A 17,347-nucleotide genomic window follows, 5' to 3' on the forward strand; every position below is an offset into this window, starting at 1 on the left:
AAATTGGACCTGGAAAGAGATCCTGCCTATGAAAAGGAATGCTAGGCATCAGGTGACAGACAGTGACTGGACCAGTCTCCCACTGCTGAGTAAGGATTTGAACCCACATCTTCCCAGTCCAAGTGCAACTCTCCATCATCAGCCTCCAGTTGGTCAAGTAGCAGCACTACCTGTTTGTTCTGTGGTGTTTAGTTTTGGAGGGAGACAGAAAGCCAGGGAGAGACTAAATGTAAAGGAAGATGAAGCTCCTTTACCCTATGCTGAGAAGTATTGTAACAGCTGCAACTTGTTACTCAGCAATGAGACATGTCTGCCAAAATTTCTTGTTATGCACAATTATTAAAGATGCAGGAGTTCCAGTTACCCAAAGAAGATGGATACATAGTGTCAAAAAACTAAAAGTGGTCCTTGCATCACCAGTTGGGATTAAAGATGGTTCTGGGTTTCAAAGTCAAATTATGGCAGTACACTGCACTGAGTATATCTAATCCCCAGTTATGCTGTACACTGCTACCCTCTATAAAACTCTCTTCCAAAGCACTCTGTAGTAGTTTGCATTTGTCAATATCTTATGATGGGGAGGGGGGAAGCAATTTTAATGCTTCTCACTGTTTAGCTCCTTTCCAGTAGCTAGAAGTAATTTCTTTTAAGCCCCCAAGGCCTTTATAACATTCCTGTATTGTGGCATTTTGCATTTTGAAAATGTTCATCTCTTAGCTCTGCTTGTCATTATGAGGCTAGTACCTATGTGTGACTTGAGGGATGCATCATACTAGAATGCATCATCAAAGCAAAGATGTTTGTTCATTATACAGGATGAAGGCAAGAGGAAGATAGTGGCTGTGAACATGAAGTGAACTGAGCCCAAAAGTGGATGGGTTGGGGGGCTCTTGGTGCTTAGTTTTTCTTTGGAAAGAGAAATTATAACAAAAGATGTCCCAGTTGGTATACTAATTGCTCTTGGAAGCTTTTAAAAATGTTAGTTTCTATCTCCTGTTGAAAAAGGCTTACTTGTATCTCTATTGCAGGGAGCTTTGAGAGCAAGCGCCAGAGGAAGCCAACAAAAAAGCTCTTGGAATCCAATGATTTGGATACCACTTTTATACCAAAGAGAGAGTGGATTTCCATAAAGAAGGTATGTTTGCTCCTTTGGCTTCAGAATGTCCTTGGGTATAGAATAATTGCAACTACTTGGAATCTTTAACAGCATTCATTTGAATGAGGAATATTTGATTGAGGAATGATAGCTAATGGGAGAAACCATGAAAAATCATTCTGAACAATGACGTGCAATGTTTTCATTGTAAGTTTTTTGTAAATAAACCCCGTCATTATCAAAACTGGGTCAGCGTTAGGCATGTAAATCCTACAGTCTTAAGATTCTTCTGTGATGACTAAATACTCTATCCACAGAACAGTATTTATATACAAAATCCCCATTTATTTCAGAGGAGTGTGCTCTAGAGTACTTCTTAGTGCAGTATATTCTCCTACAGTTGTTGTTCAGTGCCTTGGCTGTTATAAAGACTTGAACGCTTCTGATGTATGAAATCTCCTAGGTCTTGCTTTGTGTGTGTGTGAGTGTGTAAATAGCACAAGCACCTGCTGTAGCACACAAGGAGAACTGATATTCATAAACTTTTCCTGTGCTAACCTGTGAACACTTCCTGTATGCCAGCGGTATCCAAATCATGGCCTGTGTCCCAGGATTTCCCATTTGGACACAGCATGGTGGTGGTAAAAGCTTTGTGTTCCGGGCTGCAGCCTCCAGTTTTAGCAGCCAATCTTAGCAGAAACTCACATAGGGCTTCTGCTGCCTGTCACCCCAGAAGTTTCTTCACCCTTATTTCCTGGGGGAAGTGGTGGCCCAGTGCAAGTTTCTGCAAAGATCAGCTGCAAAAACTGGAGGCTGTGGTGCAGAATGGAAAGCATTTGCTGCATGGAGTCCAGATTGGTAATCTTGGGATGCCAGATTCAGGCCCCAACTGGAGTTTGGAGGCCCCTGCTATATGCAGTTCAGGTCATGAGAGTGAAGCCATGGACCTTTTTCCTAAAGTGCCTCTAAATTTGTCCCCTGTGGCTTTGTGGCTTTTCTGAGTTTTCTTTTGCTACTGCCCATGTGATGGCATTTTCTTATGTTTCTAAATGTGTTGTCTTGACAGCTATAAATTGCCTTGTGGGTTGTAAAAAATGGAAAGGCAGGATATTGCTATTCTAAATGTATTAAAATATGAGAATGGTATCTTGACTACATTTAGTTTAGCAAAGTCCCCCGCCAGACATAAGAACTTTTATTTTTAAAAAAGTAAAAGATTATTTTTCTTCTGCTTCAGCTGTACAGAAGTCTCTTCAACAATTAGTTAAGCAAATGTGATTTTATTCCATACTTGATGCCATTCAGTGATGCAGTCACTGGCTGTTCTCCTCTTCCTCATTCCAAGCTTAGTAATCAAAGTTGGTGTTTTTCATGACTATATGTGAATACTTTGAAGTACAATTGCAGTTGAGATGAGCTCAGAGAAAATGCAACTCTTTCTAGGCACATAAGCCTGTTTGGTAAATTGTCAGTGTTTCTTGTCCACAGTGTTCTGAGGCTGGTCCTTTGGATTCTGAAATGTCTGAATTTTATTCCACATCTCAACTTCTGGACTCTCGTGAAGGTAGGTGATGCTTGTGCTCTAGTAAATGCTGGAAAGAACAACACCAGTAATGAAATTATTAGAAAACAATTCCTCTGAGAGGAAAGGGGCAGCTCTGTCCGTAGATAATTTTCCAGTAGTCACCTCCAGGTGGTGTGCGATGGCCTCCACCTGGCGCTAGCTGAGCTCAGGCTCACACTGAGTCAGCGCTAGCCTGCCGGTAAGTATCGCAGGTGTGCCATATGGCATGTGACAGTTAGTGCTGGTGCTGGGTTGGCGCTGGCCCAATAGGATTGGGCCCTAAGAGCCCAACCCTGAGTTTCCCGCAGGTGCACACTGCTGCAAACGTGCCATAAGGCACATTTGCAAGGTTTACCGCACGGCCGGCACCCGTGCTAGCCAAGTGCTGGCCGGCGCTGGGCTAGCACTCGGTGGGCACCCATTCTCTGCCACTCAGCGGTCGCACGGACCGCTGAGCCACGGCACGGTAAGCGGGGGTGGGGAGGGGGTGAGAAGGAGGCTTTCCGGGGAAGGGGGAGGCAGGCAGAGGGCGGAGAGAAGGTGTGACGGGGAGGCGGGGAGAGGGCAGGCGGGAGGCATGCCGGGGAAGGGAGGGAGACGGGTCTGGTGGAGCGGAGCTCCTACGTGTTCATATGGGACTCGGCACCCTACACAAACACCTTTACCTTAAATTGAGTAGCCCCATTGCAGGACTACTTCCCTTACCTGGGAGAAGGGGCCAAAAATTCCCTTCTCCTGAGGTGCCGCCCATGGTAACCTGAGGCACGCAGGATCCAGCGGCAGCCATTTTCGGTGCTGCTGAAGCTGCTCATCCCGGGCAGCTCAGGATTTTGCCCATCCTCTGCTTTTTGAGAACCTGAATGTTACAATTCCCTGTTCTTTTGCCTCCTGCATACCCTTTCTTCTTCATAGAGCTTTTAAAGGGACAGTGCTGGAGATTTAATACTGTATTTTGCCATTGCTGTGCTTGTGGGCTGTGCTTGTGGGCTGCTCTTTCTCCTTCCACCAACTTCTGCTTTTAAAAAGACATCATTATTCACAGTATTACAATACTGTATTTTCAGTTTTGCCATTTGTTGTGTTTTGGCATTGTATGTTGTCATTAACTGAAGTAACAGAGAGAGTGTCCTTCAGTTCAATCCAAGAATATCTACTAAGCCCTAGAATAGAACTTACTTCTAGTCAATATATAAGATTGCAGACAAAAGCAAAATAAATTCCTTTACACATCTAGTTAAGATTAAAGTTCCTATCACTAGCTACGCATTGTCCGAGGAATGCATGAGGTACTTGCTGTGAACTGCAGTTCTCAGGTGACAGATCTTAGACTTTGGTGACTTTGCTATGTGGTGTTCATAGAGATATCTAAAATTATCTTGTGTATGAACTGCTTCAACCAACTGATGGTATTTGGACAATAAAACAAAAGTGTTTGTCTCTGATTTTGATGCAAACATGCTGAGTACAGTATGAATGTACATTATATCCTTTGCACAGGAAGAAAGTTGCAAGCATTTATGCCAGTACTTGTTGAATGGTTTTGAAACATGTGCTCTTCCCAGCTGCAGCTCCTGACAAGATTCCTGGGAAACAGAGAAGGCGAAAGCGGCAGCGGCGCACTGTCATTACAGCCCCATGTAAAAAAGAAAGAGGTGGCAGTGCACCAGGAGAAACCCCAAATTTGGAGGTACTGCTAGGCTTTGAGTTCTGCTAACGGTACAAAACAAAACACTTGATTACTTTTTCTTTCAAAGTAGTATTAGCTAGAAATGAACTCAGATAGCTGATGGTGTTGCAGAAGGAAGTATAAAAGAGACTTCTCAGCAAACACAAGGGGTTTTGCTGAGGAGTATTGCATTCCCCTAATCATTTTAAAATACCACTTAAAACTTGGAATTCATTCTTAGGGATATTGTTAAACGAATGTCACTGTTAAAATCCATGTTAAATTAAAGTATGCTGAATTTCGGTGAACAATTTGATTTGACATTTCTAGCCCTTTCCTATCACAGTTTTTAAGCTCTTGTCTTGTTCCACATGGATGTGAAAATGAAAACTGCACATTTTGGACTTCCTTAATTTTGTCCTTCTCACAACTTGGTTTTTTTTAAATGGATGTTTAATTTTTTAAAGTATACATTCCACTTATATTTACATAATCATAGATCAACAATCTTTCCCCCCCTTTTTCCCCTCCGCCCATGAACAGCAACCATTAACATTAATTATTTATATCTGCAGCCATAAGCACACCTTTTGGATTTTATCCATTATAACAGTATTGGCCCCCCCCTTCCCTTACCCATCTTATATATCGCAACCATTTCTTTTTTATCTCGGTTTTCTTATCTTCCCATGTCTTATCCTGTTTCAGTATTGATACTATATCTGATTGTATCTATTCATATAAATAATATGAATGGATACTTCTCACAACTTGGTGGATTGTGCCCTCTGGTATTTCATGGAACAGGCGTGTATGCTCTGTTTATTTTTTCTATGGCCTCTTGCTAGAGTACAGCAATCCGTTCCGTCTCTGGGATCTTCCTGGACAGCATTCCACTGGTGGTTTAGAAGTGGAAGTGCCTAACTTTTTCTTCTCAAGGCTTAGTATCCTCAGTGAAGATCTTGTAAATGAAGGTGTCGTACGTTCACTTTATAACCAGCCTCATTCACACAGGTTAAGCAAATTAGGGTGCAATCTTAACCAACTTTCCAGCACAGAGGTAAGGGCAATGCAGCTCTGAGGCCTCCCTGACTGCTCCCCAACTGCAGGATGCAGCACATGGCCCATTCGCACAACTGCATCAGTGCTGGAAAGTTGGTTAGGATTTGGGCCTTCCTCTTAGAAGCCCCTTTCTTGGACTGTGCTTATTTGCTATCAGTTCTGTACTGCGTGTCAGATTTGGGGATGGCTGTGGAAGTCTCCAGTGGTTAGTAAGGATACTGCAATACGGACCACAAAATAGTTGTGTTTAATGTGTTGTATTAAAGTTCAGAATATTTCTTTCCCCCAGTGAAACCTTAAAGTGGAGCAGTGTGATGAGAGTTAGCGCCACAGCATGAGGCACCTTCTGCAGGCAGAGTGATTAGGGCTAGAGGCGTTGCATGCAGCTCAGCAAGCAGGTTGGCAGACATCTCTATGTTTTGTAGCCCAACTAACAGCAGTCCAGAGGAGGGTGTAGACTGAAGAGAGAATTTAACTCTCCAAAATGTTGGTGTCTTTTTCCAAGGGTGATAGGACTACTCATGGGACAGCTGGAAGCCCCAAGGAGACGGTTGAGGAAGGGTCTGAAAATGACCATGGAGTGCCTTCATCAAAGAAGATCCAGGGGGAGCGAGGAGGAGGAGCTGCCCTCAAGGAGAATGTGTGTCAGGTAGAAATCTGAGATGAGCTTCTTGAATGATGGTGACTGTGAAGAGGACATGGAGGACCTGGACTACCTGGGGAGAATTGTGTTAACAGGAACCAGCCTTGTTCAGCTTTCCATGGAGTTTGCATGCACTGCTGTTCTTTCCTGTCTTGCTTTCCCCCCCTGAAATTCATTTGCCCTTTTGCAAGCAAGGTGCTGAGTTTCTGTTGACTTCAATTTGAATAAATTCTGTCTGCAGCACTTGGTGTATGTCACCCGGGTATCTCTAGAGTAGATAGGAAATGGAGGGAGGGGGGGTCAGCCATACACACATTAGGTATACTCTTTCCATTGGACCATTTCAGCGACGTGGAGAGGGAAGATTTGCTGCATGGGTAACAGCCTATCCTCCATACCTACTTTACCCAGGCTTCGCGCACTGGAGAGGACACTCTGTTTCAGAACCACCATTCAGAGCGTGACACCATGGTCTTCCGAGACTGAAGGATGCCAACAAACATATACTCTTACACAAAAGGGTTAATTGTAGAAAGCTATTTTGGAAAGCATTTCAGGCAAGGAACCTGTTGGTTGTATGTTTTGCATGCATGTGCAGACAGGGCTTTTTCAGTCTGTGTGATAACATCAGATCATTTCTTTGCAGATTTGTGAAAAACCGGGTGAGTTGCTGCTGTGTGAAGCTCAGTGTTGTGGTGCTTTCCACCTGCAGTGCCTCGGGCTCTCAGAAATGCCAAAGGGCAAGTTTATCTGCACAGAGTGTTCCACAGGTACGATGCTGGGTGGGTGGACAAGGGTCACTGCTACCATGCTCTGCTTTTGTGCTGCTTTCAGGTGTTGAATGCCCATCTAGTTTTGCTGTGTGGAGCAGATGGCCACACTATAAATCTGAGGTATTCAATCTGTGTGTTCTACCTCCCTAGTGAGGCGTGGCTAGCCTCCAGGGGCATCACCAGGCATCTCGGGGAGAGAGGTGGCCGCAGCTGCTCTGCTCAGCTGCAGGTGCTGCCTCCTGACTTGATGTTTTTCCTGAGAAAGAGGTGAGTGGGGAGAGGTGAGGCTGAGAAAGCAGTGAGGCTGAGAAGGAGGTGGGTGGGGCAGCGTGAGGTGGGGGGGTGAAACGGTGGGGGAGGTGCGAGAGAAGGCTGGCTGGGAGGTGGAGGAGGAGGTGCTGCATCTCATCAGCACAGGGTGCGCTTCTGGCAGGCTTCAAACTGGGAGGGAAGCCTGACCTAGAGAGAGCAGCGAAGCGCTTTCCTCTGCTTGAGAAGGAGGTAGCCCAGCCTGCTCTTGGGGGGGTTGTCCAAATGCCCAGCCTGCATCCCTCTGTCTTGCCTGGGGGGAATAGGGGTGGCACCTGCATGTTGGGGTATATGTGTGTGAGTTGTAAACTTGCTTTGTGTGGCTGCAATCCTAGTTGCACTTTCCTGGGAGTAAGCCCCATTGACTCAAATGGGACTTACTTCTGAGTAGACCTACATAGGCTTGGAGTCTGTGTCAGGTTAACCAAGGATCCTCACCTTTCTCTTTTTCTTCCCCCTTCAAAAAAGACAAAAAAACAGCTCTTGATGGCTTTGTCTCCAAAAATTGATTAAAAAAATAAAAACACCATTCCTTTTCAGCCACCCCCCCTTTTTCCTCCTCCCTCCTCTTGATGTGGGGGGGGGTTTACTTCCCATGTTAGCTGCTATTATAAGACAAAAGGCACAATCCTAGCTAGGTCTACTCAGAAATAAGTTCAATTGTGTTTGGTGGGACTTACTCCCAGGAAAGTGAGGTTAGGATTGCAGTCTCTGAATCTCAGTTTGCAATTAGCAGGATACACACAAAACAAAGTCTTCCCCTTCCCCAGCAAATTCATCACTTTCCCCCCTTTCCAAAACCCTCCAGGTGTGCTGGTAACTCAGGGCACAATCCTAACCAGGTCTACTCAGTCCTATTTTGTTCAATGGGGCTTACTCTCAGGTAAGTGTGGTTAGGATTGCAGCCTCAGAGTGCTGGCAGCTGTTTTTTTGTTTCTAGTGTATAATTATAACACCTTCATCCCCATTTTGGGGGTAAAGGGGGTGAGGTGTTGTAATGGGGAGCCGCAGCCAATGGCCACAAGGTTCAGGGGAGCCGCGGGCTAGAAAAGTTCAAGAACCACTGCTATAAATAAATTTGAAACAATTCAGATCTGTTGCCTTCACCTAGTTCTCGATGGTTGCTTACAACGTTTTGCTGCGCTGTTTCTTAGAACTGTTCTGCATTCTGCGCTCTGATGTTCTCTTCTACTTTGTTGCCTTGTTCTTTTAGGGGTTCACACGTGCTTTGTATGCAAGAGCAGTGGAGAAAATGTGAAGCGTTGTTTGCTTCCTTTGTGCGGGAAGTACTATCATGAAGATTGTATACTGAAGTACCCTCCCACAGTCATGCAGAACAAGGGCTTTCGATGCTCGCTACACATCTGTATGACTTGCCATGCAGCCAACCCAACCAATATTTCTGCATCTAAAGGTGCCATTACTTTTATGTATCCATAATGGAAGCCCTTTTCTATATCCAGTTCAACTGTGTTACATTCTTCTCTTCTTGGAGAGAGAGAAGAACTTGGACTGTTTTTTTTTAAACTAGATCTGTCTAGTTTTTTCAAGTATAAAAACTATAATTCAATATGTTTCTCTGCCAGGTCGCTTGATGCGTTGTGTTCGATGTCCTGTTGCATACCATTCAAATGATTTCTGCCTCGCTGCCGGGACAGTGATCCTTGCTTCCAACAGCATGATCTGTCCGAATCATTTTACTGCTCGAAGGGGCTGCAGAAACCACGAGCATGTAAATGTCAGCTGGTGTTTTGTCTGTTCTGAAGGTAAAGTGCTCTGTGTTAGGCCTGGTATATTGTGGTCATTGCCTTCTCTTAAAGGACATTACTCAAGAAGGGAGATGGTGGACAAGCTAGTTTTTGTGGTGAATACTGCACCCAACTGACAGCAGAAGCAGATTCTCTCCACACTCTGTTACATGGAAACATTTGACCTCTGATGTGTTAAGTAGCTTGGAATTTGATTAACTGCAGCAAAAACCAAATCTTTTTATTACCACAATAATGCCACCCTTATTACATCCTTCTTCCAAGTTGCTCAAGGGTGACATATGTGGTTGTCTCTCTCCCCCCCCCCCCCGCCATTTAGCTTCACAATACCCTATGACTGAGATACGTTGGGCTGTGTGGGTACACCTACCCCCACAGGGGCAGGCCCACATTGTAGGGGTTGGGGAAACACGGGTTGGGGGAGTGAGTGAGCTGGAAAATAAGGCTTCTGAGGACAGAGACGGTCTGCTCAAGCGGGTGGGTTGTTTTAGCATAGGGCTTTACAAGTGGGTGGACCTTTCAGGGTACAACAGATTAGCTCTTCCTAGTTGTTGCTTCGTGGCAGGGTCCTGGTGGGAATTTGATGAGATGAAGACCCTCTTTCTTCAACTCTTTCAGCCTGCCTCTTGCCTCAGCCATGATCTCCTCACACCCCACCTCCCGTGGCTGGGTCAGCACTACTTTGGAGATGCTACCTATCTCTGGAGGCTTTCCCTGTAGTCTCTGCATTTTGTGATAGCCCATCTCCCCTCTTGGAATCCCCCACAATGCTCCCTCTGAATCCTTAGTCATGGTACACTCCTTCTGCTGCCTTCACCCTGCCTCTTTGTGGTCCTGCTATTTGCTACGTCTTCCTTGTGTGGTGTGTTTCTCTGTTCCCACTTTTGACTCCATCCAGTGGTGCTTCTTGCCCTGCCCTTTGGTCTCTCTTCCATCTCTCCCCTCATGTCCAGTCTTCTTGTTGTTCCTTTCACTCTCTCTACTTCCTCTTTACCTGCTCTCTCTGATATCTCCCCATCTGCTCCGCCTTTCCCTTCATCCATCCTTCCTTCTGATTTAAACCCTTCCACCCCCATGCCCCCCCTCCAAATAGAAGCACCTCCAGCTGATGAGCTGCCAGCATTCCAGCTTCTGGGGCAGCTGGGCTATGATGTAATCCATGAGCAGATCCATAAAGCTATGGCCCCGACTGCATCCTTGAGGCAGTGGTCAGGTTGGGCAGCCACAGGCCTACTGAGTAAATTTGATCAGAGTGCAGATTTAAATATGGATCTTGCTGGTCTGTCTGCACTGCACTGGTTCCCATTGGCTCTTTATACTGTAGAGCTGTGCATTTCCAGTAGTCCAGAATAAAGGTCCTGGCCATCTGATGTACTCTTATTAGTCAAAAACAACGAGGGAGCTAAACAAAAGAGGACTACAACCAGTTTTAGAGCAAGTTGCTCTGTTTGCTTTCCTAAATTACACCCTCCAGCATTAAAGTAACAGTATAAGAAATAAAAGGTAATGGTCTGAGAAAGCAAAGGTGCAATCCAAACTGTGCTCTGGGCCGAGACAAATCCCTTGCACCAGCCCGAGAGTGTCGAAAAACTATCATCAAGCACTTTTGCGCCACTCCAGGGGAAGAAAGGCCAGTGCATGGGAGGGAGGCATTTGGGGGCAAGGGAGAGTGGGCAGCGGGCATTTCCTGAGCGGGCAGGGAACCAGATGCGGGGCTAGGATCCAGCAGTTATACTGAATCCTAACCCCGTTCCTCGGTAACCCGGGGCAGTCCTGGGCTGCTCGGATTTGCACCATACTGGGACTGCAGTGGCTATCCCCGGGGTAAGGGGGAAAGTTCCTCTTGCCCTTAGCAGAGCCTCTGGCTGTCTGAAGCTTGCACTGGATACAGTGCAGGCCTGTTTACCTGCCTGTTCCAGCACAAGTGAGGATTGGACTGTAACTGTCCTAGCCTGCAGGTGCATTCTCTATGCAAATAGGTATGATTGGGTTTAGCATTGATTTTTTTATAGTGGGTTAGGCATGCTGGAGACCCTTAAAATAAAATTGGCAATTTTGGGTGAAGCCAGTGTAATGCTGTTTCTCATTCTGAGATCTGAAGTGGGGTTGGAGTTCCGAATATCTTCTTTTGTAAAGTAATTGAAAATGAGAGTTTCTGTTCTTGGGGTCTGACTTCCTTCACAGGTGGGAGCCTTTTGTGCTGTGAATCTTGCCCTGCGGCTTTCCACCGGGAGTGTCTGAACATTGATATGCCTGAGGGGAGCTGGTACTGCAATGACTGCAAGGCTGGCAAGAAACCACACTATAAGGAGGTGGTCTGGGTGAAAGTTGGGCGTTACAGGTGAGTGAAAAAGAGTACATGTGGTTGCACTGAAATTTGTCTTCAGTTTCTGTCACTGTCCTTTGGGAAAGCTTGAGTCTGCTCATTTCTGCTTATGATGATGTCCTTTGGTTTTAACTAGATTTTGGCTCATAATGTTAAATTGCATTGTAACATGAATAAGCCGCCTTTGCATGTACCTTTATGGACGTGGCTGCTGCCTCCGTGGTTTCTTTCATGCTGCTAAGAGAATGTGTACATCCTCGACCTGAGCAGCAACCTTGTAGTTAATGTACCTCCTGAGGGGTGAATGTACAGAATAGAAAATCTGGGCTGTATCAGGAGGCCAATCCACTTTCCCTGAATTTCTTTTATTCCCAGGTGGTGGCCAGCTGAGATTTGCCACCCTAAGACCATCCCTGTCAACATCCAGAAGATGAAACACGTTATTGGTGAATTTCCTGTGCTGTTTTTTGGGTCAAATGATTACCTTTGGACGCATCAGGCTCGGGTTTTTCCCTATATGGAAGGAGATGTGAGCAGCAAGGACAAGATGGCAAAGGGAGTCGATGGTATTTACAAGAAAGGTGATCCATTTTTGTTGTTTTGAGGTAGCGATTTGTAACAATGTATGCCATGTGTTTCTGTGGTCCTAAGAATAAGATACTTAAGTATTTTAAGGATACTTTTGATAAGCTATTGGTGTAATTACACTTTAAGAATAGCCCTACTAGAGTTCTATCATTTTTCTGGACTACTTGTATATTTTTCTTTACTACTTGTATATCATCAGTAGCCTGACCTTGGACCAAGATAAAAAAACTTTCTGAAGTCTTTCCCTGCCTTTCCTCTCTTTTCCCTCCTTACCCCCTTGGTTCAAAAAAATCAAATACAGTCGACCCTTGGTGTCCACGGGGTTTCATTCCTGGATTCCCTACAGATACTGAAAACAGTGGATAGTCAAATCAACAATTCATTTTTCAAAGTGACCTTTTAAATTTTAGTTTAAAAACCACTTTTCTTAGCATTGTAGATTAGTGGGCAGTGTCCAGTTATTAGAATGACTATTTTCAGGTCACACTGAGGCAAGTGACCCCCTCCCTTAGCCCTGGCACACTGAAAAATGAAACACAAAAGTGATTAAATGCTTCCACGTTGCTTTCTGGAGCAACCAAGGGAGGGGGTCGTGACTTTGGCACAACCTGGAAATAGTCATTCTTAATGGCCAGAGACTGCCTGTCTGTGAATTTACAATAGTAAGAAAAGCAGTTTTTCAACTATGATTTAAAGGGTTGCTTTTAAAGAACATTTAAATTATTGGCAGGGACCTTCTCATCCTTGATGGCCATCTGTAGGCCCAATCCTATCCAACTTTCTAGTGCCGGTGCAGCGGTGCCAATGGGGCATGTGTTGCATCCTTTGGTGGGGAGGCAGTCACAGACACCTCCTTAAGGTAAGGGAACATTTGTTCCCTTACCCCAGGGCTGCATTGTGGCTGCATCGATGTTGGAAAATTGCACAGGATTGGGCCCTGTGTTGAGTCAAATTAGTGGGTGGAAAAACTGGATGAGATGGGCCAACCTATAATACTCAAAAACCTGCCTTGAGGAAAGTAGAATATTAGAAAGGTATTCAATTTGGACATTCCATGATGTCCTAATTGAGAAACCATGGTTTGTGGCTTGTCAGCGCACCAGAATCAGAAACAGTGGTTTAAAATGAGTTTTCAAACTATGGATTTTGCTCACAGTAACTTAGCATGATGTTTGAATGGAGAAACCAGAATTGCAGTCTTCTGCTCCCAGAAGGCTCTGCACTTCGAGACAGCAGTGCTGAGCAGATGGAAAATGAAAGCAGAGGTGCAACTCTCAGGCTGCAATCCTAACTACACTTTCCTGAGAGTAAGCCCCATTGAACAAAATATGACTTACTTCTGAGTAGACCTGGTTAGGATTGTGCCCTCAATCTCATTACCTCTTGCAGTTGGTAGTTAACCATTTGCCTTGCTTCTTTGCATCACTGACACAGGCATACACTATTTACCAAGATTTGGTCAGTTTATTGTCAATTTTGGGAGGATTAATTTTGTAGGGGCAGAAAGCTGACATTCTGCAAGGCTTTGGATTCCCCCCCCCCTTACAAGTTTCAGTGTAGCTGCTGTTACTTTCTACATTTCTTATCGATATATCTGTTTTGTAAATGTTCCTTTGCAAAGACAATGCACAAAAATTGCATACAAATGGCTGAATGTCTGTTGTATGCAACACAAACTTTTTTTTTTAACAGCTCTGCATGAAGCTGCTGTGAGATTTGAAGAGCTAAAGGCACAGAAGGAACTAAGGCAGTTACAGGAAGACAAAAAGAATGATAAGAAGCCTCCTCCTTACAAACATATCAAGGTGAGGGTGCCAAAGATCATAGGAGATGCTGGACTTGTGCAAATGTGATACTCCCAATCCCTTAAATATAAGTAATAGAATGGACCAAAGAGTTCTGGAGTCCCCATGACAGCCTGAATCATTGTTAAGGGTGATGCTGGCAGTATGAGTAGTGCTATCCATGGTATGTTCCTCTTGCCCTCTCTCACTTAAATCTCAGCACTTGCCACCATTATACCGAAGCTTAACACTGTATAGTCCCTCTTCTGTGATATTTACTTCTTTCAAAATGGTGTTAGATTAAGGCTGCTATCCTATCCACACATACATGAGAGTACGCCCCATTGACTCTAATAGGGCTTACTTCTGAGTAGACATGCATAGGATTTGGTTCTAAACCATACAAGCAGTTTTCAGACAGAACCTGCCACACAGATTCCCAGACACTGTGTGTGTGTGTGTGTGTGTGTGTGTGTGTGTGTGTGTGTGTGTGTGTGTGTGTGTGTGTGTGTGTGTGATTTTTTAATGTAGATTAGGTCATCTGTTTGCATTAAATTCAGCTTTGTGCTGACCTATAGTATAATGTGTGAAAGCTCTGTTTAGAGAAAGGGGGTTGATATTTTGCGTTCTCCATCAATGAAGATGCCTGATTTCTGGCAACTATCTGCTTCCCCCTTTGGAAGGCTCACCTCACTTTTTGAGAGCCATAAGAATATAAGTAGAGACCTGCTGGATCAGGCAAGGGCCCATTTAGTCCAGCTTACTGCATCTCACAGTGGCCCACCAGGTGTCTCTGGGAGTACGCAAGACAACAAAATATAGTGGGCCCTCAGTATCTGTAGATTCCACCATCCACAAATGCCAAGCCTGCACCTCAGAGGACCCCCCCCCCCGAACACAACCAGAAGCCACTTCTGGTTTGTGAACGCAACTTCTATTTGCATCCAGGAGGTGTTCTGAGACATGGAGGGGGCATGCGGCCCACTCCGCAAACCTTCTACAGTCTCAGAACACTTCTGTGATGCAATAGGAAGCCACTTCTGGTTCCAGATGTGACTTCTAGAGGACCTGGCATGGCCCTAATGTGAATAATTGCAGCACCCTGCTGGTCCTCTCTGTGAATTCCAGTATTCATGGGGAGTGTGTGTCCTGGAATGGATCCCCCATGGATGCAGATGGCCTAGTGTACCTGTTTCTTATTGCCATTTCCTTGCATCTGGCATTCATGGATGGGCTATCTCTAAAACCTGGAGATGATACAGTCATCATGACTTGTAAACGGTGATGGATTTTTCCTCTATGAATGTGTCTAATCCCCTTTTAAAGGCATCTAGACCAGATGCTGTCACAGCAGCCTGTGGTGAGGAATTCCACAGAAAAAGTATGTGCTGGGTAAAGAAATATTTTGTTTTGTCTGTTGTTGTTGTTGTTAAAAATATTTATATACCACTGTTCAACAAAAATAGTTCCCAAAGTGGTTTACAGGTACAATTAAATAATTAAATGGCTCAATGTCTCAAAAGGGTTCACTATCTAAAAAGATGCAGAAGAATACCAGCAGCCAGTAGGAAGGACACTGTGCTGGACTGTATAGGGACAGTTACTCTCTCCCTACTGAATATAAGAGGAGCATCACTTGAAAAAGTGTCTCTTAACCCAGTTCTGACTTTCCCGCCAGTCAATTTTAGTGGATGTCCCCGCGTTCTGGTGTTGGTGAGAGCAAAAAGAACTTCACTCTATCCATCCCATGCATAATTTTTAATGTCACAATCATGCTTCATGTGCCTTCTTTCTAGAGCCCCAAACATTGCAGCCTTTCCTCATTAGGAAGGTGCCCCACAGCCCTCTAATAATTTTTGTTGCTCTCTTCTGCACTTTTTCCATTTCCACTATATCCTTTTTGAGATATGGCAACCACTACTAGACATAATGCTCCAGATTTGGCCTTACCATCAGTTCGTATAATGGCATAATAATATTGGCTCTCATATTCTCAATCCCTTTTTAATTGTTCTTAGCATGGAATTGGCCTTCTTCACAGCTACTGCACACTGGGTTGACACTTTCATTGAGCTTTTCACCAGCGACCCAAGATCTCTCTCCTGATCCATCACAGACATTTCATTGTGAAATCACAATGTTCTTACTGCAATGTGCATTACTTTACACTTACTTTGTGACAGCTGATGATTGAAGTGGAGGATGCAGTTTCTGTGGTGGCGGCAGCAGTAATGAAGGTGTAGTCACAGATTAAGATAAAAATGCAATATGGGCTCATTTCAGCCCTATACTCAAATAATATGCACCATTTTGAATATTAAAAAATTCTGATTTTCTAAATGCTTCATCTTATCCTGTCTAATTACTTGGTGTTGTATGTTTGTGCTTAAAGGTAAACCGACCTGTAGGCAAAGTACAGATCTTTACTGCAGACCTATCTGAGATACCACGGTGCAATTGCAAGCCTACGGATGAAAACCCCTGTGGCCTAGACTCAGAGTGTATTAATCGCATGCTGCTATATGAGTGTCACCCTGCAGTCTGCCCAGCTGGGGAGCGCTGCCAAAACCAGTGTTTCTCCAAGAGGCAGTATCCTGAGGTTGAAATCTTCCGCACGCTAGCACGAGGCTGGGGCTTGCAAGCCAAAAGGGACATTAAAAAGGTATACCAGGTCGAGACTCGAGACTCATTATTCGTGAGGGTTCTGTTCCAAGAACTCACATGGATGGCAAAAAATGCACTATGGCAAATTAATTTGAAAAACAAAGTTTGTTTGCTCTGGTGATTTAAAACAGCCTTGCTGACCATTTGAAATGCACACAGAGGCAATCAGTCTGTCTCCAGGCGCTTAGGCTTCACTAGGAGTCAACAATCCCTCCCTTCGCCAGGAGCCCCAGCGAGGGGGGAAAAATGGAGAAGGTGATAATCGCTGCCATTTAGCCTTCTTTCATGTGCTCAGGGGGAAGGGAGGAGTGAAGCCTGCAGAGAGAATGATTGATGGATTGTCAGCCGGCTGCCCTCTCTGCATTATTAAAGGACTGTTTTCCTTTAATTTAGAGGGCCCTTCTCATCAGCTTTGAGATAGAAAAACCTGTGGTTACTTAGGTTATACCTGTAATCACTTGTATGACTGTCTCTCTGCAACAGTAAAAAGCAGTTTTTTAAACTGTGATTTTAAAGGGGTGCATTTTTTCCCCTTCTCCAGGAATCCGCACATTCCTTCTCATTTGCAGAGGTCATTCGTGTTGAGTCCAATCCATGTATAAAAAAATCCATGTATAACAAGGCTGGACCTGTACATTGTTTTTATATCTTAACACTTCCCCTGAGATTTAGTTTTAACAGACAGCATTCCACACTTTCTATAAATGAAATGTATTTAATTACTGTGCCAGATTTGTAAAGTCAAGAAATGAGCCCTCCTGTCTGATGTTTGAACATATGGTAGGAGCTTGTTTTCCATGGTTACCTAAATGGTTAGTCACTATTTTCTGGCAATGCAGAAGGGACCTTGAAATGAACTAAACTGGTTCTAGTAAAGATTTTCTGAGATGGTAGTACTGATTGCTGTTCCATTCCACTAACCCTGAGTTTTTGAACCCGCTTCATCTTACAAACTCTGTTTTCAGAAATAGGCAGAGGTCTGCCCTATTAGACTGTTTCTAATCCCTATATATTCTCACACCAAGACTGTAATTAACTGATTAGCCAAAGTTCCATAAAAATACCTTTTTGGCTTTCCTGAAAACCACATAGCCGATCTATGA

General features: G+C 44.4%; 1 protein-coding gene across 4 annotated transcripts in view; it reads left to right on the forward strand.

Moving 5' to 3' along the window:
- Positions 1-17,347, forward strand: part of NSD1 (nuclear receptor binding SET domain protein 1) — a 67,754-nt gene that overhangs the window by 39,355 nt on the left and 11,052 nt on the right. For all 4 annotated transcript variants that reach the window (XM_066613502.1, XM_066613503.1, XM_066613504.1 and 1 more), the window contains 11 exons: positions 1,029-1,135; positions 2,585-2,660; positions 4,223-4,347; positions 5,894-6,037; positions 6,678-6,801; positions 8,327-8,527; positions 8,700-8,879; positions 11,067-11,223; positions 11,584-11,789; positions 13,489-13,601; positions 15,973-16,242. In XM_066613502.1, the coding sequence (XP_066469599.1) occupies positions 1,029-1,135; positions 2,585-2,660; positions 4,223-4,347; positions 5,894-6,037; positions 6,678-6,801; positions 8,327-8,527; positions 8,700-8,879; positions 11,067-11,223; positions 11,584-11,789; positions 13,489-13,601; positions 15,973-16,242 (1,703 nt within the window). The remainder of the gene's footprint in view (positions 1-1,028; positions 1,136-2,584; positions 2,661-4,222; positions 4,348-5,893; positions 6,038-6,677; positions 6,802-8,326; positions 8,528-8,699; positions 8,880-11,066; positions 11,224-11,583; positions 11,790-13,488; positions 13,602-15,972; positions 16,243-17,347) is intronic.

The sequence above is a fragment of the Tiliqua scincoides genome, chromosome 2, assembly GCF_035046505.1.
Source record: "Tiliqua scincoides isolate rTilSci1 chromosome 2, rTilSci1.hap2, whole genome shotgun sequence".
In the NCBI taxonomy this organism is placed as follows: Eukaryota; Metazoa; Chordata; class Lepidosauria; order Squamata; family Scincidae; genus Tiliqua; species Tiliqua scincoides.